Here is a 25316-nt window from a genome sequence, read left to right as displayed (position 1 = left end):
ACATTATATATATCAAATGCGTGCACACTTTACAATTTTTTAACGTGTTCGTCAAAGCAATTAATGAATAAAGTTCAAATGCGTGTAGGCGTGTCAACTGTTTGACGTGCATTCATTGTTTTTGACGTGAATGTTGTGTATTATTCTCAGATGTTCGAAATTTTTTTCATCGAAATAAAAAAAAATGAATTTTGGTTTAAATTTTCTTAAAAATTTGATTACAAACCCCGCGAATCATCAATTGATTACATCAACATTATGTAATAATAATAATCAGATTGCTAGTCCATTACGTACCATTGTACGTTTCTATGAACGTCGAAGATTTATACGACGATATGGTTATCGACCACATTATCATTCGAAAGGTATTTTTCATCTGTTTTATTTTAAATTCATTTAATAATAATCATGAAACAATTGACAGGTTTATTACCTCGAATTCCTGGTGAACCATTTCCTATAAGTGTAATTCCGAATGAGAAAAAGCCAGATCCGTGGCGACGAGATGCAGCACTATTTGGTCAAAATGATTATATCGATATACTTGGCGATGGAAAAATCAATCCAACCGATACAATGTCTTCGATACCAAGTTGGTTACGTCGATTTCGTGGCAATGAAATGCAAATGTTAATTCGTCGTCGTAAAGCTAAAGCTCATTGGCAATGGTTTAGACCACAAAAATGGATCGATCTAAACAAACGTATCGATTTTCTTTACAAACGGCTCAATTATAAAAGACAACCACGTCCACCAGAATATTAATTGATGATAATTTTTTTATTTGAATTATTAATCATTGAAAAAATTTGAATATTTTGTAATCGAAAAAGAGAAAAATTAAATATTTCTTATTATTATTGTTTAGCATATGCGGCTACTACACGTGCCACATTATCAAATTCAATCTTTTCCTTGATGTTTTTCGATTTGATCAATTCCTCTTGATTCGAAATGAACACGTATTCCGGTTCTTTTTCCTCCCAATCATTCACTTTGATCCAATACTTAAGTTGTGTTTCATCAAGACCACCCAATATTTTGCCAAGTAAATCTTTTCTCATTGTTTGATAGGTAATTTTCACTACATAACAAATAAATTTTCGAATCGAATCCTCAAAACCGGTAATGTTCAGATAAACAGCTGGTACGGTACGTAAAACTTTCCAGAATTCTTCAAAATTACATGTCTCCAATGATTGATGTAAAGTGAGAACATGTTTCAATTCATCATCCGGTTCTGGTTCATCTTCCAACAAACTTGGATGAATCAAACTTTTGCATAGAATAAAATCCGTATTTGGCAATGCAGTCAATGCTTTAAGCAAAATTTTAATGATAACTTTTTTGACAACATCTTTATCCAGTTCTTCTTCACTAAAATCAGTGTTCATTCGAAATTGATACAAACGAAGTATGGTTAAATTGGCTTCCAAATCATAATGATTATCGGCACATTGTTCATCCAGATATTGAAGCAATATGGTCAAATTATTCGGATTATAAAGTTCAATACCTTTGAGCATATCGCGAATTTTATCTTTTTTCGATTCACCAACCATTTTTCAATCGTTTTTTTTTCGTTGATGGCAAAAAATAAAATTTTATATATTTACAACCAATACAAAGAATTTACAATAGGAAAAAAAACTCAGCCACGTTTTTCGGTTATTTTGTTATTATAAACCACATAGAGTCGTTATAGCCGAACCGATTGATGCTCGATTATTCTTTGCTAGTATTTTTATTCATTGTTATTGGTTATATTGTCGCATCATTGATTCATTTGTTTATTTTTGTTTTTGAAAAATTTTCGATCCATAAAATTCTAAAGAATTGGATTAATCATTTTATAACGAAAACATCAATATTATATATCAATCAATAATATATAAAAAGAAAAATGGGCCGAAAAAAGAAGAAACCTTCAAAACCATGGTGTTGGTAAGTGTGAACACATTTTTTATTTTTATTCAAAGTTCCAGTTTCATCATTCTAATGATTGTTTTCAGGTATTGTAATCGTGAATTTGATGATGAAAAAATTCTGATTCAACATCAAAAAGCCAAACATTTTAAATGTCATACTTGTCATAAGAAATTATATACCGGGCCCGGTTTGGCTATTCATTGTATGCAAGTACATAAGGAAACAATCGATAAAATTCCAAATGCATTACCCAATCGTAATAATGTTGATATCGAAATTTATGGTATGGAAGGCATACCTGAAGCTGATCTTCGTCAACATGAAAAATCCAAAGGAAATGGAGAATATGTATCGTCAACAGATTCTGTTCCGCCTAAACCTTCGATAATACCGAAAGTACCGATACTTTCAGCACCAGTGACAGCCGGAACTGCTGTACTTCCGATGCCGATGCCAACAGCTGGTGCTTCTGGTGTACCTTATCTACCCCCCGGTATGGTACCACCGGGTGTAATGCCATACGCTGCTTCGGGTCATCCTCATCCACGATTTCCTCATCTAATGCATCCGGTTGGCATGCCACCTGGGCCTCATCATCATCCACCATTACCACCAGGATTTCCTATTGGAGCTCATCCACCACCACCACCACCGGGAATTCCTCATCATCCGTTGATGCAAAATCCAACTCAACCACCACCATCAATGCCATCAACTACAGTTGCTTTAGCGGTTTTGCCTCAACCACCACCACTTCCAACACAGCCAACTACATCGGCGGCTGAAATACCGAAGCCTTTGTTTCCATCAGTTTTGGTCACACAATCACAACTTACGGCACCAGCATTAGCAACTTCAACGTCAACTACTGCTACAGGTACTACTTCGACATCTACAACGGTGGTCAATAAAATAGTCACAACAACAGCCACAAGTCGGATTATACATCCTGAAGAAGATCTTTCATTAGAAGAATTACGGGCCAAAATACCTCGTTATCGACATTTAAATCTGGAACAATATTTCCATTCACAATCAACATCATTATCAACTTCGTCATCCACATCGACTTCAACAACGACATCACAACCAATACCTATACAAACACAGCCTTCATATCCGCAAACTTCAATAGCTCCTCCTCAGATACACCCATCCATAAATGTTCAATCTATTCCCGCAAATCCGTCAATGTTATATCCACCACCACCACCAATACCAACATCATTGGCTGGTGGTCTTCCTTCTCAACCTGTTCTACCACCACCGCCGCCACCACCAATTCGTTATCAAATGCCGGTTCCACCACCACCACCTCTTCCAATGGTACCAACATCACAATATTTACCGCCACCCCCACCATTACCAGCACCAACATCACAAAATTTTCATCGAACAGCATATTGACAAGATAAAAAAAACCTACGGAGGTGGATGACTTCAGATCTCAATCTGATTGATTTAGATGGATGTTATTTGTCATCGTTTTTAATTTTGAAAAAAAATTTCGATTTTTTTTTATACATTTCACATTAATGATAATTATTCATATATGTCCCAAGAAATTTGATTTCTAAGTTTATATAATATTAGCGTGAAATAAATTTTTTTTTAATAAAATCATTTATATTTCAAATGGTAATAAATCAAATCAAATTCACTTTCTAGCCACATCATAATTGGTGATGAACCAACGAACCGTATCACGTATACCATCAGACATTGATGTGAAACAAAATCCAGGTAAATATCGTCTCAATTTCGAATTACTAGCCGTTTTTTTAAATTGTCCATCACTATAATTAGTATCGAATTGAATTTCCATTCTGATGTCCGGATATGATCTATTGAATGTATCGGCAACCATTTTGGCTGCATCACCAATACTAATTTCATCATTTTCATCAACACTCAAAATAATTGGTTCAATTTCATTGTAATTTTCCAATGTCCATAGAATCAATTTAGCCAAATCTAGTGAATAGATAAATTGACGTCGTGGTCGACCACTACCGAATACCAATAATTTTGCTGTATTTGAATCTGTAATAAATTGAATAAAATATAAAATTTTTTCTCAATTTCAATTGAATAAAAATTACTTTTCAATTTAGCATCTTGTACGGCATTGTAAGCTTTGTAAATTAATCCCGGTATAACATGTGAATCTTCAAGATTGAAATTATCATACGGTCCATAAACATTTGTTGGTATGATTGATGTAAAAATTGGCAAATTATCCGAACCACCATAATCGCTGGAATTATTTTTAAAATGATCCGAATATGCATGATTCAATATATCAATCATTCGTTTTGCATATGAATAACCAAAATTCGAATGATGTGGTGGTCCTAAATGTACCATTGTTTCATCAATCGGATATGTTGTTTTATCCGGGAATATACAAGTGGATAGACAGGAAACACATTTTCGTACACGAAATTCTTTGGACAACAATAGTACGTTATCATTAATGGCCAAATTAGTTCGAAGAAATTCCAGATTATATTTTAGATTACGGAAAAGACCACCAACCATTGCTGCCAGATGTATAACATAATTGGGTCGATATTTTTCAAATATTTGCCGTGCTTCATCCACATTGGAAAGATCACCATCTTTAGTGCTTACAAATATGAATTGATATTTTGATGAATATTCAGCTTTCGATTCTTGTTCAACTATAGTACGGATTGCTTGGCCAACAAGACCGGAACCACCGGTAACAAGAACAATTTGTTCGTTTGCCATTTGTCCACTTGCCATCAGGTACTGCTGTATCTCAAACACTTTGCTGATTGATAATGATGAATTTTGATGATGGAATTTGATTGAAAAAATGAACTGAAACGAAACGAAAAAAAAATTATCCTTGAAAAAGTATAAATTTGGATGAACAACAAAAAAATTGCAATCAACGATAAATCATGATAAACAACAAGAAACCGGTTTTTTTTCGTTTCGTTGCCATGATTTATGGATTGATTTTTTTTTCTTATCACTTAGAAAAACTTACTATTTATAATAATAATTTGGTTTATTATTTGAACAAGATTACAAGAGTTTGACCCTTACTGGTACTGTTTTAAAATGTTCATTGATTGATTGATAGCAACAATGGTAGATTGAATGAAAATCTGATTATTTTCGATTGAACGATGATTTTTTTTTCTCATCAATATTGATTTTGAAAACCACATGTAGATGTATAAGAATCCGTTATATACGAATGGATTTACGCATAGCAAAATATTCACATGTGATCATCAAATCACGATTTATGAATTTTATTTTTATTTTTTTTTGTTCGAATTTAAAATCCAAAATGAATAATCGTCTACAATTATTATTGTCATTATCTCGATTTTGTCGAATGACAACCACACAACAGGTCATACAAAGACGTAAATTTGCCACAACAAATTCTGATGTTAATCATTCTGTACGTGATTTAAGTTCGGCATTTTTTCGAACTGATACTTCTAATCCAGCCGAACATAATGATCTTCATCATGGCCTTTTCTATCGGATTCCAAACGATATTGCAAATCGATTATTTTTGCTCGGTGGTTTCGATAAATGTCAACAAGAAACGATAAAAATATTTCAGGAAACGGCCATCATGATTCGAAAACCAGCATTAGAAGTGATTGATTATCTTCGACGAACCGATTTCAATAGACCGCCAAATTCTTATGTTCTTTGTGAGTAAAAATTAGCAACGTTAGTTAGTTGAATTATAGATTTCTGAATTTTTTTCCTACCTTTTCAGATGGACCAATCGGTTCAGGTAAAACATTTACATTGAATCACATACTTCATTATGGTTTTACGCAAAAATTCATCTTACTGAATTGTACACGACCAACCGATTGGATTAATTATCCACAAGAACAAACGGTATCGGCAACCAATTCGAAACGAATCGATACACCACTTGATGCTGCTATTTGGCTACAAAGTTTTAAAGCACAGAATATGTCATTGTTGGATGAATTGAAATTAACATCATTAAATCGATATACATGGAGTCAACGTGAACATACTGAACCAGGTGATCCGATTCAATCGATTATCGATCATGGTATTAATCGAATCAAACATGCAAGTGATTGTATGGCCGTTTTGCTTAAAGAATTAAAATTAAATTCAGCTCAAGGTAATTGCCGCTTATTGATCGTTGCGGACAAAGTGAATGCCTTTTATGAATTATCAAGACTTCGATTTCCCGATAGAACATTTGTCAACGTTGATGATATTACAATAGCACGTGCATTTAAAAAATTATTTCGTAAAGATTGGCAGAATGGTGCTATAGTGGCGGCTGTTTGTAAAAAATTAGTCGTTCCATATCGATTGTTGCCGATTTCTGGTATACCGAAAAAAGAAAAAGATCGTGATCGTACATACAAACAATGGGGTCCATTCACTGTTAAACATCTTAGTGATTATCCAAAAGCCTTATTAACCGATCAAGGATTTCAAGATTTCGATCCATTCATACCAATTGAATGTGGTAAATATGATGAAAAAGAATTTCATAGCTGTATGGATTATTATCAAGATCGTAAATGGCTTCAACGAATTGAAAGTAAAACTGATGAAGGTCAAGATGAAATACGATTCTTATCAGGCATGAATCCTGGTCAAGTTTTTCATCTTTGTAGTGATATTTAAAGAATATAGTGGAAAATTTAAATTCTTTATTTGTAAATATTTCTTTTTCTTTTTAAAAATAATATAAAACAATTAACAATTTTGATTTTAGTATTTAATTTTTCCTAAAGCATTAGCTAAATCTTGATGAATAATTTCCTGTACTAATTCATAAATAGATAATTTAGGATCATTACGTAAACGTTGTTCATAATTTTCATTATCTAATGTACGATTCAATAGGCTAAATAATTCATTAATTAATGATATTCGTAATAGGCCTATTTTTTGTTCATTTCGTCGCTGTTCTTTAGCTTGTAAATTTCCATTCACTTTTGTATCGATTTCTTTCCATGTATCTTCGATACCATGATTAGTTTTGGCTGACACACACAATACCGATGGACGTTCTTGGTAATTGATGAATTTGGTTGCTGAACGAATTTCACCACGCATCCGTCTTGCCGGTATGATTAGATCACCATCATGTTTGGTCACTAGGATAATGTTGGCCATTTCGACTATTCCTTTTTTTATGCCTTGCAATTCATCACCGGATGCCGGTGCAACCAACAAAACAAATATATCACAAAGATGATGAACTTCATATTCGGATTGACCGACACCAACTGTTTCGATTAGAATGACATCATAACCGGCTGTTTCACACAGTAATATTGTTTCACCGGTGGATTGTGTAACACCACCCAAATGAAGTCTTGATGGTGATGGTCGAATGAATGCATTCTGATGTGCAGTCAATCGTGGCATACGAGTTTTATCAGCCAAAATTGATCCACCACGAATTGCCGATGAAGGATCAACAGCCAATACGGCTATTCGTTTGTCCAATTGATCGGCTAAAAACATTCCAAATGATTCGATAAATGTTGATTTGCCTACACCAGGTGAACCGGATATTCCAATTCGTATGGTTGGTTTTTTCTGCTCATAATTTGCATTATTTAATGCACGAATAAATTCCAAACGATTCTGTAGAAATTGACGATTAGTCGATGTTGATTCAAGTAATGTTATAGCTTGTGCCAATGCTGTACGATTTCCTTGAAGGACATTTTTAAGTAAATCAATGGCAAGTTTCATTTGAATGATGATTGAATGTTATCGAGCAAAAAATAAAATAAAATACAAACTAATCAATCATTGACGTTTTGGACCAATTGATAAATCAAGACAAAGGGTAAAATTCAAAAAAAACCACCAATAGATTTATTATTTATATAAATAAGACATAATTTCATTTCAAAGAGAATGAATGTTCATTAGCGAAAAAAAAAATAAAGATAAGATAAAGTGAATCAGGTTTTTTTCCAATAAAAAAAAATATTGATGCTCAATATATTGATGAACATCATCATTATCGAGCATATAAATGACGATGATGATGATGATGTCCACGATCCAATGGTAAATGGATATATGAATAAGAAAAATTTTTTACATTCGTATATCGAAATGAATGATTTAATCGTCCTTCACCATCGATATTATGTGATGATAGTATAGTATATTATACTATTGGCCATACATTTCATCGATTATTTTTATATTTTTGTTGTTGAAAACATTGTTTTTGAGAACAGATAGAAAGAGTGACATTTCTTTCTTTAATATCTGTCTTTTTTTTTATTTTCCCATCATCATCCATTTATTTGGGATATAATGATGATGATGATGATGATGATGATGGCTAAACAATTGTTTCACTCAAATCATCATTAATTATATTGATCTATAGAGAAAAAATTCGACGTAAAAATAAAACAGTGAAAACAGTATTTGTCTTTCACCAAGTTGACAAAATTTTTTTTTCAACGATTCATTACGAATTTTTTTGTTTTATTGTTGTACAATAATAATTTATGCAATTTAGGATTCATTGATCGATTGATTGATTCGATCGATCGTTTGTTTGTTTGAATTGATCATGACTGAACATTTGTAATGTGTGTATCGATTATCGAACTCTGAAATCACACGATTGGCAAAAGAAAATAAAACAAAACAAGTGAATCTCATTATTCAACGTTAAATCAATTTCTCTTTATTCAATAAGAAAAAAAATGGAAAATCAAAATGATGATGATGGTTTTGCCATTATTGAAAATGCAAAAGATGCATTAAAAGAACATCATCATGAACAACGACAATCATCTGAATCGATAAAATCGAATAATCTACAACAACCACAACAACAACAACAACATAGAACTATCGATGAAAGAATTGTAAACAATTATTATCTGTAAGTTTTGTTTATCTAAAGATTTTGTATTGATAATTGAATCTGATTTACATTTCAGTGAAGAATACATGTCACTGGAAAATGTTAAAGCATTGAAACAAAATGCCCTAAAATGTGGTTTACGAAGTTATCGATTTCGTTCAATTGCTTGGAGTGTAAGTTTTCTTTTTTTTATGTTTTACGATGATGATGATGATGATTATGAATGATTTAGATATTTCTTGAAAGTTTACCAGAAAAATCCGAAGAACGTATCCAACATATTCGTTCAATGCGTTCAAAATATCAAGAATTACAAAATAAATATCGTCATGATCCACGAAAATTTCAAACAGATGAAAAAACCGATGATAATCCATTGTCGCAAGATGAAACGGTAGGTTTATTGAAAAATTTTCAATTCTTTATTTATGCATCATCATCATTATCATTGAGCAGAGCCATTGGAATCAATATTTCTCCGACGATGAACTGCAATCACGAATAAAGAAGGATGTTGTCCGTGCGTTTCCGGATATAAATTTTTTTCAAGGAGAAAAAATTCAACGTATCATGGTCGATATATTGTTCAATTATGCCAGAGAAAATTCACATATCGAATATAAACAAGGAATGCATGAAATATTGGCACCAATTATTTTTGTCATCCATTCAGATCATCAATCATTTTTGTTTGCTCAAGAAAATGGTCTCGATGAGTAAGTTTTCATTATTTTTTTTCAACGTTCAAATTCAATTTACTATGTAATCTTGTTTCTTTTCTAATTCCTTGTAACAGAGAAGAAATCAAAGAATTAATGGATTCCAAATATTTGGAACATGATTCTTATTTTTTATTTGCTTATATAATGGAACGTATCGAATCCTGGTATGATAATAATTCGATAAAAACAATTCGTAAAAATGAATACGTCAATATGGAACCATTCTCGAATGATGTTGATTTTAATTGTTATTCAAAAATTGGTATCAAATTGAAAATGATTACCGAACAAATTTTACGGCGACATGATGAAAAATTATTTACACATCTGAAAGAATTGAAAATTGCTCCACAAATCTATGGTATACGTTGGATGCGTCTGTTGTTTATACGTGAATTTCAAATGCAAGATCTTCTAGTGCTTTGGGATGCAATATTTGCTCATGATTTTTCACTTTGTGATTATATTTTCACTGCAATGTTAACCGTTATACGTAGCCTATTGTTACCATGTGATTATGCTGAATGTCTTAATCATTTGATGCGTTATCCATCCGTTTGTGATGTACATTATGTCATTCATTTAGCATTACATTATCGTGATCCAATAAATTATCCTGAACCGATTGAACATTCAACACTGGTACTGCCGAATCCAAATGCAATCAAAGTACAAATGGCAAATCGATTACCACCATCATCATCAATGAATGGTAATGGAAAATCTATACAATCTTATCAGACAATGACAAATAGTTCTTCTAATTATGAACAATCCAAACATTCCAAATCGAATGAATTACGTAATGTTTCATTCGAATGGATCGAAGATAAATTGGTCAAATTACAAGGCTATGATGGAAATAATCATCGACCATCAGTTGATTGTTGTCAAGAATTATCACAAGAAATTCAAAAACTTAAATATAAAACTGATTTCTGTGCTCGATACATGACCAAACATTTGGAGATAATACAAAAATTTGTCAATCAATGTTCAACAACACATAATAATCAACAATCAAATTCAAATAGTAATCAACAGCTGAATTCGGATCAGAATCCAACGGAACATGATTTTGAATCTAGTATGGATAATGTTTTGATTTCAATAGCTGAATTGAAGAAAATTCGTGACATTTTACGTGGAACGATAGCTCTATGAATGAATTTATTTTTATTTTTTTTTTTTGAAACATTAAAAAATCTGCATGAATGGCATCCATTTTTGTTTCTATTTCGTTATCTATGATTTTTACTATTACTATTATTTCTGTTATCTTCACCCATTTTTGCAAACAAAAACAGACATTGATTATTTTTTTTTCTCCTTACAAAAATACAAATGACTGTGAGATTTAATTTTGATTTTCATTCATTTTTTAAATAATAAATAAATAAAAAAAAATTATTTTTTGAAGAAAAAAAATAATACCAACATGTCATATATGAATGGATGTGCTATGAAAATTTGTCCTCGAAAATTTTTTTTAGTAAACATTCATACTGCGTTCATTCTATATAGTGATTATAATGAAAATCATGATTATTTTTTGATCAAATCTTTAAATCTTTAAATTCCGTGAAATAAACATGTTGTTACCGCAATTGATTCGTTCGATACCGCGACAACATTCATCAAAAGTGATGATAATATTACAGCAACAAAATTTGATAAATACTCAAAATTCAATGATGATGGTTTCAACGAGATTTGTGATAACTCGAAATTTGAGGTACCCAAAAAAAAAATTGTCATTACTTGCATTGATCATTGCCTTGTCCTTTTTTATATATATAGTTCCCAGAATAATCTGACACCAATAATCCAAAAAAATTCATCTGGTCATTCATCATCATCCAACAAATCATTGACAAAAAATCCAATAAAATCTATAACAGAAAATGTTGGCCAATCAATCACATCGGCAAATATGGGCATCAAACAACGATATCGAACATTCAAACGTAAAGTTCGTATTTTTACAATTACATTCGTCATTACATTTTTGATTGTTTATGGCATTATTGATCATTCAATTCGAACTGTTATATATGAATTTTTAAAGGAACAAAATTTAAGTTCCTATATAACTCCAATGATTACCACCACCATAATGACAACGAATAGTGAAAATGGAAAAAAATCTGAACAATAAATCAATTATATATTGAAATGAATAAAAAAAAAAAATTTCAAGAAAAGAAAATTTGGAAAATTCCCAACAACAAAAATACCAATATATCGGCAAATTTTTATAATTTATTTATAAACCTGTGTAAAATTCTATTCTATTCGATTGTAGATATTTGAAACAAGAAAAAAATTTTTTTGTGTGTGTTGACAAAATAAACAAAACACAATTTATTTTCACACGAATGATGATGGTGGTGAATATGGATGAATTTCGTTCACAATCATCATTGATTGCAAGATGTTCATTAGAGATTGCCATTATATTTTCATTTCTATTGACAATGATTTTATTGGTCATCATATTAACATTCATTTGTTATGCACGTAATGATCTTGAACGTAAAGTATTAGAATGTCAAACAAGATTTTTAATAAGTGGCAGTGATGATAAACGTAAATCATATAAATATCAACCATCAAATTCATTGTCAAATGAATGAATAAAAATGAAATGTGAATGAATAATAAAAATTAAATGGCCGATAAATTTGGCCACTGTTTTTGTCGATTATCATCGCTAAGATGTATATGAATAATTTGGGCAAAATTTTTACGATCAAGTAATTCATAAGCTTGTTTCAATAAATGTTTGGATGAACGATGAAAAAATTGATGACCAGCATCGAATAGATCGATTCCGAATTCAAGGCCCATTCCAAAATCTTTTTCATCATTAGCATATTGAATCAATGTTATCATATGTTGAATTTCTTTTACCGATGAACATTTTCGTCGTTGTTCATCATCATTAAGATTGATGATTCGTTCAAATGAACGTTTTAAATTGTTATCGGTAATAGGTAATTTACGGTAACCAACATTGTTGTCGCTCATTGGAACAACAATACCGAATTGATGTAATGTTGGTGCATTCACCTTCTTTTTTCTTTCTTCATGTTTGGTTTTATCAATCAAATTGATTTGATTTTCTTCAGCAAATGTTTCAAGTTTTCGCCGTAAATTATTGTATTGATCATTATTATTTTTCAACTTGAATCTTTTATCACTAAGCAATGTATGGAAAGTAGCGAAAATATTGTCACCTTCAGCATGTATTTCACAGGATTTTTTCGAATCATTTGAAACGACCAAAGGTTTCTGATCGGTTGGATCATCACGAAAATATCCAAGATGATAATCACAGGAAATCGATTCCAATTTAAGATGATTATTTCGACAATTTGTATCGATAATGGCGAACGTTTGAAATTCTGGTGGATCATAAAAATATCGCCAATGAGTCAAAATGTTTTCATTGCCAACATGACTTTCATTGAGTTTATTGTTTAGTAAATCGAATGGACCAACAAGTTTGATGCCCAATGCGTCGATGAAAGCATCTTCAGGCTGTTTGGAAGATATTTGTTGACAAAAATTCCAGAATAGAAAAATTTCATCAGGAATTGGTGTCAGAAATAGTTTTTGATGTAAATTTCGAATTAAATCGTGATCCAAAGATTTTTTACTAATACACAAAGTTTTAGGTGATTTCAAATGATCGTTTACGATTATTTTCTTTTGTTCATCATCCAGTTCGCCGGATTCATTTGGTTTTGTTCGTTTGAAATAATTGGTTATCAATGGATTTTTAGTCTTTTTGTCTGTCAATATTTTGGTTGAATTTCTGTCATTCGTTTTCGTTCGTTTTGGATGATCATATTGTTCAAGATGTTCAGGATTTATACGATAACATTTTTCACCATATGGACATGGAGATTTTTTAGAATTCATAATTTTGAATAATAATAAATTTATTCAACAAAAAAAAAGAGCAAAATAATTCATGTGTTATGAAATGTGCGCGGTATAATTTTATGAGAATGAATTTTTTTACATGTCACGTACTATATGAACATGTACTGTATTCACAGAATCTTGAGATGCCGCCCAGCCAGCACACAAACATTTTTCATGCTTAATAAATAATATGAAAGTTTCTGGTTGTTTGTCATTATTATTCTTGATGTGATGATATTACAATTCTAAATTTATCTAAATCTTATTCTCATATTATATTACCCATTAAGTAGTGAAAGGATTCATTCATTTATAGTAATCAAAAAGTATATTTGGCATAGAGTTTTATAATACGCTCTGACATATATTTTCCATTTCAAAAGAAATCACAAAAAAAAATTCATCCACACCACAATTATGGATTTTTCATCATTAACTCAGCTTAAGGTTCGTAATCGCCAAGTTGCCTGATTATTGTGGCCTGGCAAATACATTTGCTAATGATTATGATGATGATGATGATGATTAATTTTCTTGATTATTCCACTTTGTTTTTGATTTAAGGTTGCCGATCTTAAACAACAGCTTCGATTACGAGGTTTGGCCATTACTGGAAATAAAACCGATTTAATTCAACGTTTACAACAATCTTTAATGAAGGATTCTGGATTAGTTAATGTAGCATCCACTGATTTGAATCAAGTAACAACACCATTATCATCATCGACATTAACACAACAGCAACAACAATCCCATCATCAAACGAACGTATCGAAATCAATATCGAATCAACATAATAATGAGATTGATGAAGATGCTATACTTGGTGGCGATGACGATGATGATGTTGTTGATGATGTTGATGATGATGAAACATCAAATTCAGAATTAATTGATAAAATACCGAATGAAGATTTATTGCTTAGCGACAACCAAACATCGAGCACCGTTGCTAATACATCAATAATCAACGAAAGTAAACAAAAATCCAATACAATGATTAAACAATCATCATCGACACCAGCAGCTGCAGCTGCAACAACAACAAAAAATCCCATCGCTGTTGCAGCAAAACCAACAACATCGATACCATCATTGAAACAAATGGCAACAAAAATATCATCTGCACCATTAACATCAGAAGAACGTAAACGATTGAGGCAACTGAAATTTGCTGATCCAAAAATAGTGAATCGTGTTGAAAGATTCGGTGTTCAAGATTCATCTGTAAAAAAATTGATCGAACCAACCGACGAAGGAAAATTATTAAAACGTATCCACCGTTTTGGTGAAGTTGTATCGAATAAAGCTAAAACATTGAATGAACGTGAACTTTTAGAACGACGAAAACAACGATTCAGTGGAAACGTAGCTACTACTACTGCTGCTGATGTATCATCAAATAAAATTTTCATCAATAGTAATGTACCAGAAAATATTCAAAAACGACAAGATCGTTTCGGTGTCGTTGAGAAACCATCAAAACCATTACATATGTTCAATAATGTTGGTGGTGGTGGTGGTGGAAATAATAATTTCAAACGACGACGTTTCGCTTATTAAATAATAATGGTCGTATTTTTATTTGGATGCTTCCTAAAACATATTTCTCATCTATTAATAGATAATATAATTTGTCCATTGTCCATTAATTATAATTTTCACTTTTTTTTTGCTTATTGTGACCATTGTACACAACTTGAATACTTTCTATCATTTCACAGTTAATATCGATCAACATTAAACATTAAAAGCCAAAATATTCGTATACAAGAAACAATTGTTGAAAAAATAGTTACTTTAACAGAACTTAATGTTGGTCATTGATGTCATTATCACCGGACATAGCTCAGTTGATAGTAGCGGTGGAGTCATAGTCGTTTGATAATCATCTGTTGACCTTTGATTGATTTCAAAGGAAAACAACAATTTATTTGAAAAAAAGATTCATTCAAGTCCGGCTGTCCGAAAAGTTTTGACATCTTTTTTTTTCTTAATGACGATGATGATGATGACGAAAATCTTGATTATCATTGAAAATCAATTTAAAAAAAAAAACAGATTTTTATTGAATTGATTAAATCAGAACCCCAAAAATATTTCTCATTTATCAATTCATTCATTCATTCATCAATATTCATTTCTGTTTTTTTTTCTATCAGAATGTAACCTTGAAAAAGTGTTGTTGTTGTTGTCGTTGTATGTTGGGTAGAAAATTTCGAACAACACGATTTATGATCATTGAATGATCAAAATAAATATAATTTGATAATTTTATCATTCATTTTCTTCTTTTTTATGAAATTTTTTTTCACTGTATTACTTCATTTGTATACAAAAATCTAAATAAAACTGAACCTCATGTGATTTTTTAAAAAAAAAATTATGCTGATATATACCATATAATATAATTTCAGATTTTTTTTTTAAACAAAAATAAACTTTTTTGTACTTTTTTTGTCCATTCAGTATATAGATTTTGTTGTGCATAGTGTGCTGTAAAGTGTTAAAAATTTGATCATTTTACAATCATGAACGACGATAATCAATGTTCGAATGTGTCGATTGCATGGAAAAATCTCAGTTTTGAAGTGAATACAAATCTGTTTAATAGTAAACGAAAAATTATTTTACAACAATTAAATGGCCACTTGAATCATCAAAGTTTAAATGGATTTCTTGGTCCAAGTGGTTCGGGTAAAACAACCCTATTGAATTGTTTGAATGGAACATTACGAACTGGCATTTCGCCATTTTCAAGAATCTATTTCAACCAAAATGATGAACAACAACCAACGCCAGTGATTCGTATGATCGAGCAACATGTACATGAAACGATTATCGGTAAAATGACCATTCGTCAAGTGCTTCAATATGCATTTCGGTTCAAAAATAGCAGTAAAGATGCCTCAAAAATGGACAAACATATTGAACAGATATTGAAGGAACTTTTACTCGACAAAAGCATTCTTGACAATCGATTCGAAAAATGTTCTGGTGGCGAACAAAAACGTGTAGCCATTGCCCAGGAATTAATGTCATTGCAACAACCAAATTTTTTATTCTTGGACGAACCAACTACCGGTTTAGATAGTAATTCTTTTTTTTCATTTTTTTCTATTCATAATGATGAATAATATTTATCTACAAAGTTATGGATTTTTATTCGGTTCACTGTTTTATAATCAAGAAATTGTGTTACTAATTACTATTGTCACCATACAAACCATTCAATTATTCAATGGTGTAATGTTTAGCATCGAAAGAATGAAAAAACCAATGTTAATATTGATATCGGATTTATTAATGTCAACTGTGACACAAAATGGTTTAATGTATTCATTTTATGTTTTGGATCGTTGTGATTCAGAGAAAGAACTATCATATGCACTTGTTGATTATGGAATTGATCAGAATCTGATTTATAAGAATCTAATTAAAATAATGGCAGCAATATTGATTATACGTGGTGCTAGTTTGCTAATAATGTTGATTCGTTTTTCAGCTCCTCGAATTAAATTACAAAGATCTATTAGAAGACGTGAATCATCAACAAGAAACCGGGAAATGTTGGCAATTGATTTTAATAATTCAATGGAAATGAAAAATATGAAAATTGATTTGAATGAAATAACACGACAAAAAATGGATAAAGAAATAGAATTTGAACAATTTTCATGTGGTAAAATTCTGATTGCTTGGCGTTCAATTACATTGTTTGCTTCGGATTCCATTTATGAAATACGATCAGTTAATGATGTTAAATCAAAAACGAAATTAATACTAAGAAATTTGAATGGTCAATTTCGTTTTGGTACATTGAATGCAGTGATGGGACCATCCGGTGCTGGCAAAACTTCATTATTGAAAGTATTGAATGGCCAAATGAAAACAAGATTAAGTGAAGAAAGTCGATTCTATCTGTCCAAATATTGTCCAACTAGAATATGTTATCTGACCCAAGAAGTTTCTGGACATTTAATGCCTGGCCTGACAACGCTTCAGAGTTTGATCTATGCATCTAGATTGAAGAATGTTTTGGAAGAATCTATTGTGAATCATGAAAGTATAGCTAAAAACATTCTCAATGAACTAGGTATAGCTGATACAGCTGACACATATGTACAGAAATGTTCGGGTGGTGAACGAAAACGATTGGCACTAGGATTAGAATTGACCAGTCTTCATATGCCTAATCTAATTTGTATCGATGAACCAACAAGTGGATTGGATAGTAATTCAGCTGAAGTTGTTGTAGCTTGTCTACGAAAACTTGCACGAACACACAATCTGACCATTATAATGAGTATTCATCAACCAAACATAGAAATTTTGATGATGTTAGATCAACTTTATGTGCTGGCCAAAGGTGGTGTGTGTGTTTATTCGGGTAAACCTGCAGAAATTCAACAGAATTTACCATTAGATTCTATTCATGAAAATCGCTTGTTACCAATTGATCGATTAATGAAATATTCATGTCATAATTATAAAGATTCGCTAGTTCAAGATTTATCACGATCGATTGATGAAAAAATTCTAGCTGAAGATGAAAATATGGCCAATGATACGGTCAACGTTATCGATGGTATTCCTACACAACGTAATCGTTTTACATTAAAATCTTGTTGGATATTGATTCTTCGTTATATAACATTCGTTCGTGGATATCAATGGATATTTTTTGCTGTATTTAGTTATCTTTGTATATTTCAAGGTTTATTATTTATATTCATGTTTGATCGTCAAATGATCTATACGGATGGATGTTTCAATCCAGAAGATGATCTTAATACTACTTGTAATCGAACACAAGAAGATGATGATGAAGTTTTCAATCTTGAAATATCATTCCGTTATATTATTGCCTTTGCAAATATTTGTATCTCGATATTTTTGATTCAAGCATCATTTTTATTCTCAAAAGATATAATATATTTTTGGAATGAATTTCGTAATGGTAAGTTCAAAATGATTACAATGTAAATTACAATTTCTTTTTTTGTTAAAAAAAATTTAATCAACATCAACAGGTTGGTATAGTACCGGTGCATTCTATTTGCCTCGAATCACACTTGAATGGATGCTAATATTAACCATGATATCAATATTAGTTTATATGATTGATATATATGAAGAAATACTGCCAGGTATTTATTTGTGGTTATTCATCATTCTAGTATTGGGTATAATAAGCACACAAGGCATTGGAAATTTATTAGCAATTTTAACCACTGGTGAACTTACCATTCTGGTCATTACCATTCCAGGTGTAGTTGTGTTATGCGTATTATTGGGTAATACAGCAACACCGATTGGACAATTACATTATTTTTATCAATTTCTATCATTATTATCACCAGCTCGATTTATAATTGAAAGTATGGCATTATTACAATATGGTTTTAATCGTTGCCATGAAAAAGAAATACAAATAACACTTTATCAATTACGTATCCATCATGATGAACATTTCAATTTTTGTATAATAATGTTAATTATACAATGTATTTTCTATCATATGGTGGCATTCACATTGATCATGATCAAATCGAATCCATTTGAATCACGTAAACATCGTGCTAAAAAAATTCTACAATTTCATGAATCAATGAAACGATCTAATGTCTATATACCTGGCCTTGGTTGTGATCATCATTTTGTAATCAGACGAATTGAAATTTAATGATTGAGAGAGAGAAATTGAGAGAAAAAAAGACGAAATTTTATTCATTGAAAATAAAAATAATTTTTTTGTTTGTTTGGCAAAAATGGTTAAAATTTTCTTTGTGAATTTAAAAATCACCAGATCGAAGTAGTATGGTTGTATTCAAGTTTTATTTACGTTTATATAAATGATAACGAAATGAAAGGCCATTCTCCTTTTGAACATCCAATGGTATGTCATATTTATCGATAATATGACGATATTTTTCCAACAATTTTTCATCCGTAATATCTTCATATTGATCAAGATCGATTGACGGAAAAAAACGATCACAATCAAAATCAGCATCGATTTTGGTGAGAAAAATTAAATCACAATCTGAACGAGCCACAGATTCATTGTATACTTCAGAACCACCAATTACGTATAATTGATCAATATTTGGCATTTCTGATAATTTTTTCACGGCTTCATCAAGGCTACGAAATAGAAATTCAACACCAGCCGGTGCTTCGTTGATTGTTCGACTAAGCACAACATTGACACGATTTTTTAATGGCCGAAATGATGGCGGAATCGACATGTATGTACGTGTACCCATTATGACGGCATTCTTTTTCACTTGTTCATCACCAGCCAAACCTGGAGCCGAATCCAAAACGGTCGATGTGATTCGTGTAAAAAAATCCATTTCAGATCTCAATCGCCATGGCAGGTTACCATCTTTACCGATACCATTTGAACGGCAACAAGCAGCTACTAATGCAATTTTTTTGGTCATCATAAAAATTTTGGTTGTTTTACTCCCAACAGGTACAAGAACTTGGAAAAAAACTAAATCTAAATCTAAAAATAAATTAAAACGTGCTTTTATATCACACGTCTATTTACAGGATAAACGACCACAAATGTCAAAATAGAACATTCGAATTTTATCGCATCGCGCCAATTTCATTATTCGAAATCTTTTTGTGAAAAATAGACAAAACAAAAAATTTTAAAATGTAAAAACTATTAATTGAAAAATTATTGAATTGAACAAAGTGGATCATTATTATTATCATCATCATCATCATCATCATCATCATCACCACCATTATCATTATTTTCATTTTTCATTTTGGCTAAATTCAAATTATTATCCAATTTTTTATCGTCAACTTTTTTATGATCAACATTATGTATCAATAATTTGGAATGGCCCGAAGAATTTGATTTTGGAGGTTCTTTTAGCTTTAGATACCAATCTGGCTTTTGAACAGACGATGGTGGTGGTGTTTTGTCGTTGTGATGATTGTAAAGTTCAATAGCTTCCTGCGCGACGGTAATTTTTTCACCAATTTTTTTCGGCAATTGTTGTTTAATTTGTTGTTCTGTTAAATATTTATCTTTTACTATTTCCGCTTCTGTCATCCATTCACTGATTTCACCGAAAAATTCATTTCGTATTTTTTGATCATTTTCTTTCATAATTTTAAACGATTGATCAAAAGCCAATTCAAATTCATCCAATGATTGTGAATAAAGATCTTTAGAAGCAAGATCACGTGCACGATCTATACGATTATAGATTGATTGAATTTCTTGTAATAATTTCGGATTAATATTGACAATGCCACATTTTTGTTGCAATTCTTCAGCTTTTTCCATATTTTCAACAATCATTTGTCTAAGTTGTTCACGTTTTTTGGCTGAATATGGTTGTGTAGGCAATCCCCATCGATATAAAGGCATCAGATATAATAAGGCATCACGAAAATTATAAAAAGCTGATTTATATTCGCCTTTGGTTTCAAAATCCATTGCTTTCGAGATGATATTACGTGCCTTTTCAAATGAATCGGCCATTGGCATATGTTCGAGATCTATGAATGGATGTGTGAAAAAATTACTGAACGATATACGCATTTTTGGATCAATTTTAAGTAGTCCACCAAGAAGATCATAACAAAGTTGTGATAATCTATTTTTAGGAAATTCAATATGAACTTGATTTCTTTGATAAGCATGTGTGATTTCTGCCGTTGTCATTCCATGTAATGGTGTTCGACCAAATAAACATTCGTACAGGATAATACCGATTGACCAAAGATCAACACGAGCATCATATTCATGTTTTTTAAATATTTCCGGTGCCATATACAGTGGAGAACCGCGTAATGAATTGACACTTTCATCATTGCTTAGATATTGTGCGAATCCAAAATCAGCAATTTTGAGTATTACTTGACGCCAAACTTTAAATGAATTTAAACCATTTAACAATGTAACAAATTGTATACCGGTAATGAGAATGTTTTGTGGTTTTAGATCCAAATGTGCAACATCATTATCACGAAGATATTTCATGGCTGAAGCTAATTGTTGTAAAAAATGTTGAACAATTTCTTCTGGAAAATTTCGTTTCAGGCGAATAATCGATGCCAGTTCACCACTGGGACAAAATTCAAATATCATATAGACAAATGCTTTGTCCCATTGAAAATCGAGCATTTGTACGATGAACTCATGTTTCAATTTTTTCAATATCGATATCTCATTTATAATATTGTCACGAGAATTTTTCGATAACGATTTAAGTGGTACACATTTAATGGCCACAACTTCATGCGAAATCTACGAATGAAAATAAAATTTACAAAAAAAAAAATTATTTGATTTTCAATGTTTTCAAACCTTTTTTTCAGCACGAAAAACATGTCCATATGATCCTTTACCAATTAAATGATTCAATCGATAACCATCAACTTTTGGTGGTGGTAATGAAGAATTTGGACTAGAAGAAGAATTTATTATCACATTGGTCGTAGTATTTATTATTGCATTATTATTTGATTTAGGATCCATCATAAATTAATGAAAAACAAAAACTACATTTTAACAAAAAATGACAACAAAAATAATACACACACAAACAATATACATTGTTTACTTTCTTGGAAATTTCTTTCGTTCTACACATTAAAATGAATGATGAATTTTCCGGAAAAAATTCCAAAAGTCAAAATTTATTTGTTTACCATATGAACAGAATCAACGAATTTCGACCACTTTTTTTTCATATATGAAATGAATCGATTGTTTTGTACTGTAGCCAAAAATGTTGCTAATAATAATTCGACATCAAGAATTACATTACCACGTTTAGCTATATTTGATTTGGATCATACTGTTTGGCCATTCGGTATTGATGGATTTCAATACACACCACCATATTTCTATCATGAAGGACAATTAATCGATGTTCATGGTAAAGAAATTAGACATTTTCCGGATTTTCCACGTATATTTGAATTACTACAAGAAAAAGGCATTCAAATTGCGGTGGCATCAAGAACGAAATATCCAACCGGTGCATATCGTTTAATTGATTTGTTTGATTGGCATAAATACATCAATTATTATCATATATATCCAGGTGAAAAAATAAAACATTTCGAAAGAATTAACAAAGAATCTGGCATCGATTTTGATAGAATGATATTTTTTGATGATGAACAACGTAATATAAACGATGTTAGTACATTAGGTGTTGATGCCATACTTGTCAATAATGAAACAGGTGCAACGGAAAAAATTGTACGTGAATCATTGGAAAATTTTGCCATCAAACGAAATTCATCATCATCATCATGATAATTGATTGAAATTAGCTACTTATTGATTAGAAAGGGTTTTTAAATTTGACCAATAAAATAAAAAGTACTTTTCATTTATATGTTCAATTTTTTTTTGTGAACAAAAATCGTTTTCATTGTTTTTATCATATTTCAATTCATCAAAAAAAAAATGAATAGACTTTTCTTCACCGCCACACAAGATGGCGTTTTGTGTGTGTGTGAGCGCGCCTATTTTACCCTAAAAACATTTATGAATGTTCACATGGTGGTGGTTCAAATGATTTCGAAACTTTTGCTCATAGTGTATAGTTGTCATTTCACATTTCATTTCATTCTTTTTTGCGTCTTTTTTTTGTTGTCGATTGTTGAAATACCAATTTCATCATGATGATTCTTCGTCCGTTTCTTATTGTACCAACATCATTATCATTATCAAGTCATCAAATTCTTAATGAAAATCAACAACAGAAAAATGGTGGATTAGCAAACCATACAAATACGAATGAAAATACTAATGTAGCTCAACAGGTACAATATTCATAATTTTCCAATTTCGATTTGATTTTTTTTTTTTGACTTTTTTTTACTCATCTAGACATCCAAATCTCATGATCATAGTAATGATGGTTATCAATATTTACTAACAAAATTCATTGAAATGGAAAAACGTATTGAAAGAAAATTTGTCAATTGCTCAAAACAATTCGAATCGTCGATCAAAATGGATAAAGCAAACGAATATGATAAATGTGATGAAAAATTCATATCAGTGATTGAAATGGGAAAACGTTTTGATAAATTCGAATCTAAATTTGATAAGTTCTTGAGACAATTTGAATCTTTGACAAAGAATTTCATCCACCAACAAAGACGACAATCATTCAATAGTCAGGTTGAACATGGAACATCTACTCAATCAAATGTTGTGTCTATTGATCACGATTATTATAATGCCAATTATAACAGTTTGAATGAGATTTCGTCATCGATAAAAACATTTGATTCAGCTAATCAATCTGTATCACTTAATCAAATCAAATCTACCATTTCTGACGATTCTATAATCACTATTAGTGATGATGATGATGATTTAATGGGACAATATTCCTTGATCGATGAAATTCCATTTTCCATAATTAACAACGATAATTCTGTTCATTCAATCGAAAGTCATTCAGATGTACAGAATTCATCATCATCATCCTTATCGAATGAAAATTCAATCACAACGCAAATAATGGATGAAGATAAAAAATTTCCTTGCCCAAAATGTTCATATCGATTCAATACTCAACATAATCTTGATATTCATATGAAGACACATAAAGCGGCTAATAAATATATTTGTACAATTTGTGGTGCTCGATTCACACGAAAATTTAGTCTTGACCGACATCTTAATATACATACAGGTGATTTATTCAAATGTGATATATGTGATTCATTTTTTACTCAGAAAGATTATCTCGTCCTTCATCGTCGTACCCATAATGGCGATTTCCCATTCAAATGTAACCAATGTCACTACGTTACTATTCATAAAAGTTCTTTCATCATACATCGTCGTATACATGATGGAGTGGAACCTTCCTTCAAATGTAATCGATGTGAATATGCCACTCACCATAAAAATGCACTTGTTTACCATCGTCGTTCGCATACAGGTGAACGGCCATACAAATGTCAAAAATGTGAATTGGCTTACACTAATTCTAGTGCTTTATTACGCCATCGTCGTGCAAATCATCCAGATGATATAATCAACTCATTTCAATGTCAATACTGTGATTCTAAATTCACTCGATCTTTCCTTCTCATACGACATCTACGCAAACATACAAATTAATGGCCATATATCAATAATGTTCAATTTTCAATGTTAATCTTGATTTTTGTTTAATGAAAATTCCCAAAAATTCCAGTTTTTTTTTGTTTCTTCGCAATATCATTGAAATTAATATGTTGATTACAATAACACATAACACACATATAAACAAATTTTTTCAACATTTTGCCATTCATTAATTTGATATATAAAAAAAAAATAATTTCGAATAATAAAACTATATATATAATATACATATGAATATGAATGAATATTCAAAAAACAATTATTATTACCAAACATCCACACATTGATTGTTTGGTCAGCAAAAAAAAAAAATTCCCATTCAAAATGTGTATGTGTTCGAGATTTCAATCGAGGTGGTATTGGCAAGTGTTATAGATTAGGATATATTTAATAGTTAAGAAAATTACCAATCAATCATCAATCAATTGAACGACAATTTTTTTTTAAAAAAATCATGTTTGCCTCTTTCATTCAATGGCGTAAAATTTTTTTGCCAGTCCACATCATTGTCAAAAAAAAAAAAAATCAAGTTTTTTTTTATCAATAATTTTCTCTTTTTTTTCATTTGCAAAAAAAAAGTGTAGCATTTTTTTTTCTCGTGAAACAGAAAAAAAACCCCATTAAAGATTGAGACAAACACAGACACACACACACACACACACAAAAAAAACATGAACGATTC

General features: G+C 30.9%; 16 protein-coding genes across 19 annotated transcripts; 10 read left to right on the top strand and 6 right to left on the bottom strand.

Moving 5' to 3' along the window:
* The first annotated feature begins 27 nt into the window (after positions 1 to 27).
* Positions 28 to 871, top strand: mRpL51 (mitochondrial ribosomal protein L51). The gene is made up of 2 exons (XM_047056376.2): positions 28 to 368; positions 428 to 871. Exons 1-2 carry the CDS (start codon positions 185 to 187, stop codon positions 766 to 768), a joined length of 525 nt encoding a protein of 174 aa, XP_046912332.1. The 5' UTR covers positions 28 to 184; the 3' UTR covers positions 769 to 871.
* On the bottom strand, positions 765 to 1565 carry eIF3k (eukaryotic translation initiation factor 3 subunit k). The gene has a single exon (XM_047056369.2). The coding sequence runs from the start codon at positions 1563 to 1565 to the stop codon at positions 861 to 863; it is 705 nt and encodes a 234-aa protein (XP_046912325.1). The 3' UTR covers positions 765 to 860.
* Positions 1566 to 1735: 170 nt separating this feature from the next.
* On the top strand, positions 1736 to 3552 carry LOC124493274 (BUB3-interacting and GLEBS motif-containing protein ZNF207). Of its 2 annotated transcripts, none has more exons than XM_047056345.2 (2): positions 1736 to 1947; positions 2016 to 3552. In XM_047056345.2, exons 1-2 carry the CDS (start codon positions 1907 to 1909, stop codon positions 3337 to 3339), a joined length of 1365 nt encoding a protein of 454 aa, XP_046912301.2. In that variant the 5' UTR covers positions 1736 to 1906; the 3' UTR covers positions 3340 to 3552. The 2 variants fall into 2 exon arrangements, with proteins under 2 accessions (XP_046912301.2, XP_075588102.1); XM_075731987.1 differs by having other exon boundaries at positions 1752 to 1941.
* Gmer (GDP-L-fucose synthase-like protein) lies at positions 3522 to 5179 on the bottom strand. Of its 2 annotated transcripts, XM_047056356.2 has the most exons (3): positions 4952 to 5179; positions 4035 to 4779; positions 3522 to 3975 (listed from the first exon to the last, which is right to left on the bottom strand). In XM_047056356.2, exons 2-3 carry the CDS (start codon positions 4699 to 4701, stop codon positions 3590 to 3592), a joined length of 1053 nt encoding a protein of 350 aa, XP_046912312.2. In that variant the 5' UTR covers positions 4702 to 4779; positions 4952 to 5179; the 3' UTR covers positions 3522 to 3589. The 2 variants fall into 2 exon arrangements, with proteins under 2 accessions (XP_046912312.2, XP_046912311.2); XM_047056355.2 differs by lacking the exon at positions 4952 to 5179 and having other exon boundaries at positions 4035 to 4913.
* Positions 5165 to 7828, top strand: mRpS29 (mitochondrial ribosomal protein S29). The gene is made up of 2 exons (XM_047056344.2): positions 5165 to 5639; positions 5708 to 7828. Exons 1-2 carry the CDS (start codon positions 5165 to 5167, stop codon positions 6610 to 6612), a joined length of 1380 nt encoding a protein of 459 aa, XP_046912300.1. The 3' UTR covers positions 6613 to 7828.
* On the bottom strand, positions 6620 to 7695 carry LOC124493287 (methylmalonic aciduria type A protein, mitochondrial). The gene has a single exon (XM_047056358.2). The coding sequence runs from the start codon at positions 7693 to 7695 to the stop codon at positions 6700 to 6702; it is 996 nt and encodes a 331-aa protein (XP_046912314.1). The 3' UTR covers positions 6620 to 6699.
* A 187-nt stretch (positions 7829 to 8015) lies between the features above and the next one.
* LOC124493267 (TBC1 domain family member 5) lies at positions 8016 to 10989 on the top strand. 2 transcript variants are annotated; one of them, XM_047056339.2, is made up of 5 exons: positions 8016 to 8857; positions 8916 to 9012; positions 9072 to 9233; positions 9296 to 9555; positions 9636 to 10989. In XM_047056339.2, exons 1-5 carry the CDS (start codon positions 8676 to 8678, stop codon positions 10723 to 10725), a joined length of 1791 nt encoding a protein of 596 aa, XP_046912295.2. In that variant the 5' UTR covers positions 8016 to 8675; the 3' UTR covers positions 10726 to 10989. The 2 variants fall into 2 exon arrangements, with proteins under 2 accessions (XP_046912295.2, XP_075588096.1); XM_075731981.1 differs by having other exon boundaries at positions 8021 to 8857; positions 9293 to 9555.
* A 66-nt stretch (positions 10990 to 11055) lies between these two features.
* Positions 11056 to 12204, top strand: LOC124493308 (uncharacterized). The gene is made up of 2 exons (XM_047056379.2): positions 11056 to 11296; positions 11362 to 12204. Exons 1-2 carry the CDS (start codon positions 11154 to 11156, stop codon positions 11717 to 11719), a joined length of 501 nt encoding a protein of 166 aa, XP_046912335.1. The 5' UTR covers positions 11056 to 11153; the 3' UTR covers positions 11720 to 12204.
* On the bottom strand, positions 12105 to 13488 carry Hpf1 (Histone PARylation factor 1). Its single transcript, XM_047056348.2, has one exon. It carries the CDS (start codon positions 13486 to 13488, stop codon positions 12229 to 12231), a length of 1260 nt encoding a protein of 419 aa, XP_046912304.1. The 3' UTR covers positions 12105 to 12228.
* Positions 13489 to 13802: 314 nt separating this feature from the next.
* On the top strand, positions 13803 to 15955 carry LOC124493286 (uncharacterized). Its single transcript, XM_047056357.2, has 2 exons — positions 13803 to 13941; positions 14059 to 15955. Exons 1-2 carry the CDS (start codon positions 13912 to 13914, stop codon positions 15055 to 15057), a joined length of 1029 nt encoding a protein of 342 aa, XP_046912313.2. The 5' UTR covers positions 13803 to 13911; the 3' UTR covers positions 15058 to 15955.
* Positions 15956 to 16025: 70 nt separating this feature from the next.
* Positions 16026 to 16588, top strand: LOC142597601 (uncharacterized). Its single transcript, XM_075731955.1, has 2 exons — positions 16026 to 16531; positions 16585 to 16588. Exons 1-2 carry the CDS (start codon positions 16026 to 16028, stop codon positions 16586 to 16588), a joined length of 510 nt encoding a protein of 169 aa, XP_075588070.1.
* LOC124493263 (uncharacterized) lies at positions 16512 to 19266 on the top strand. Its single transcript, XM_075731971.1, has 2 exons — positions 16512 to 18454; positions 18528 to 19266. The coding sequence occupies exons 1-2, from the start codon at positions 16621 to 16623 to the stop codon at positions 19178 to 19180; spliced, it is 2487 nt and encodes an 828-aa protein (XP_075588086.1). The 5' UTR covers positions 16512 to 16620; the 3' UTR covers positions 19181 to 19266.
* On the bottom strand, positions 19198 to 20066 carry Dhfr (dihydrofolate reductase). Its single transcript, XM_047056373.2, has one exon. It carries the CDS (start codon positions 19944 to 19946, stop codon positions 19332 to 19334), a length of 615 nt encoding a protein of 204 aa, XP_046912329.1. The 5' UTR covers positions 19947 to 20066; the 3' UTR covers positions 19198 to 19331.
* Positions 20067 to 20165: 99 nt separating this feature from the next.
* LOC124493764 (serine/threonine-protein kinase ULK3-like) lies at positions 20166 to 22088 on the bottom strand. The gene is made up of 2 exons (XM_047056867.2): positions 21839 to 22088; positions 20166 to 21778 (listed from the first exon to the last, which is right to left on the bottom strand). Exons 1-2 carry the CDS (start codon positions 22010 to 22012, stop codon positions 20189 to 20191), a joined length of 1764 nt encoding a protein of 587 aa, XP_046912823.2. The 5' UTR covers positions 22013 to 22088; the 3' UTR covers positions 20166 to 20188.
* Positions 22089 to 22139: 51 nt separating this feature from the next.
* Positions 22140 to 22878, top strand: LOC124493305 (magnesium-dependent phosphatase 1). Its single transcript, XM_047056375.1, has one exon. The coding sequence runs from the start codon at positions 22232 to 22234 to the stop codon at positions 22796 to 22798; it is 567 nt and encodes a 188-aa protein (XP_046912331.1). The 5' UTR covers positions 22140 to 22231; the 3' UTR covers positions 22799 to 22878.
* A 217-nt stretch (positions 22879 to 23095) lies between these two features.
* LOC124493280 (uncharacterized) lies at positions 23096 to 24865 on the top strand. The gene is made up of 2 exons (XM_047056351.2): positions 23096 to 23310; positions 23378 to 24865. Exons 1-2 carry the CDS (start codon positions 23167 to 23169, stop codon positions 24626 to 24628), a joined length of 1395 nt encoding a protein of 464 aa, XP_046912307.2. The 5' UTR covers positions 23096 to 23166; the 3' UTR covers positions 24629 to 24865.
* Positions 24866 to 25316: the final 451 nt, after the last annotated feature.

This window comes from Dermatophagoides farinae, chromosome 6 (assembly GCF_024713945.1).
Source record: "Dermatophagoides farinae isolate YC_2012a chromosome 6, ASM2471394v1, whole genome shotgun sequence".
In the NCBI taxonomy this organism is placed as follows: domain Eukaryota; kingdom Metazoa; phylum Arthropoda; class Arachnida; order Sarcoptiformes; family Pyroglyphidae; genus Dermatophagoides; species Dermatophagoides farinae.
The sequence above is the reverse complement of the archived record's forward strand: the minus strand, read 5'-3'. Positions and strand labels throughout refer to the sequence as shown.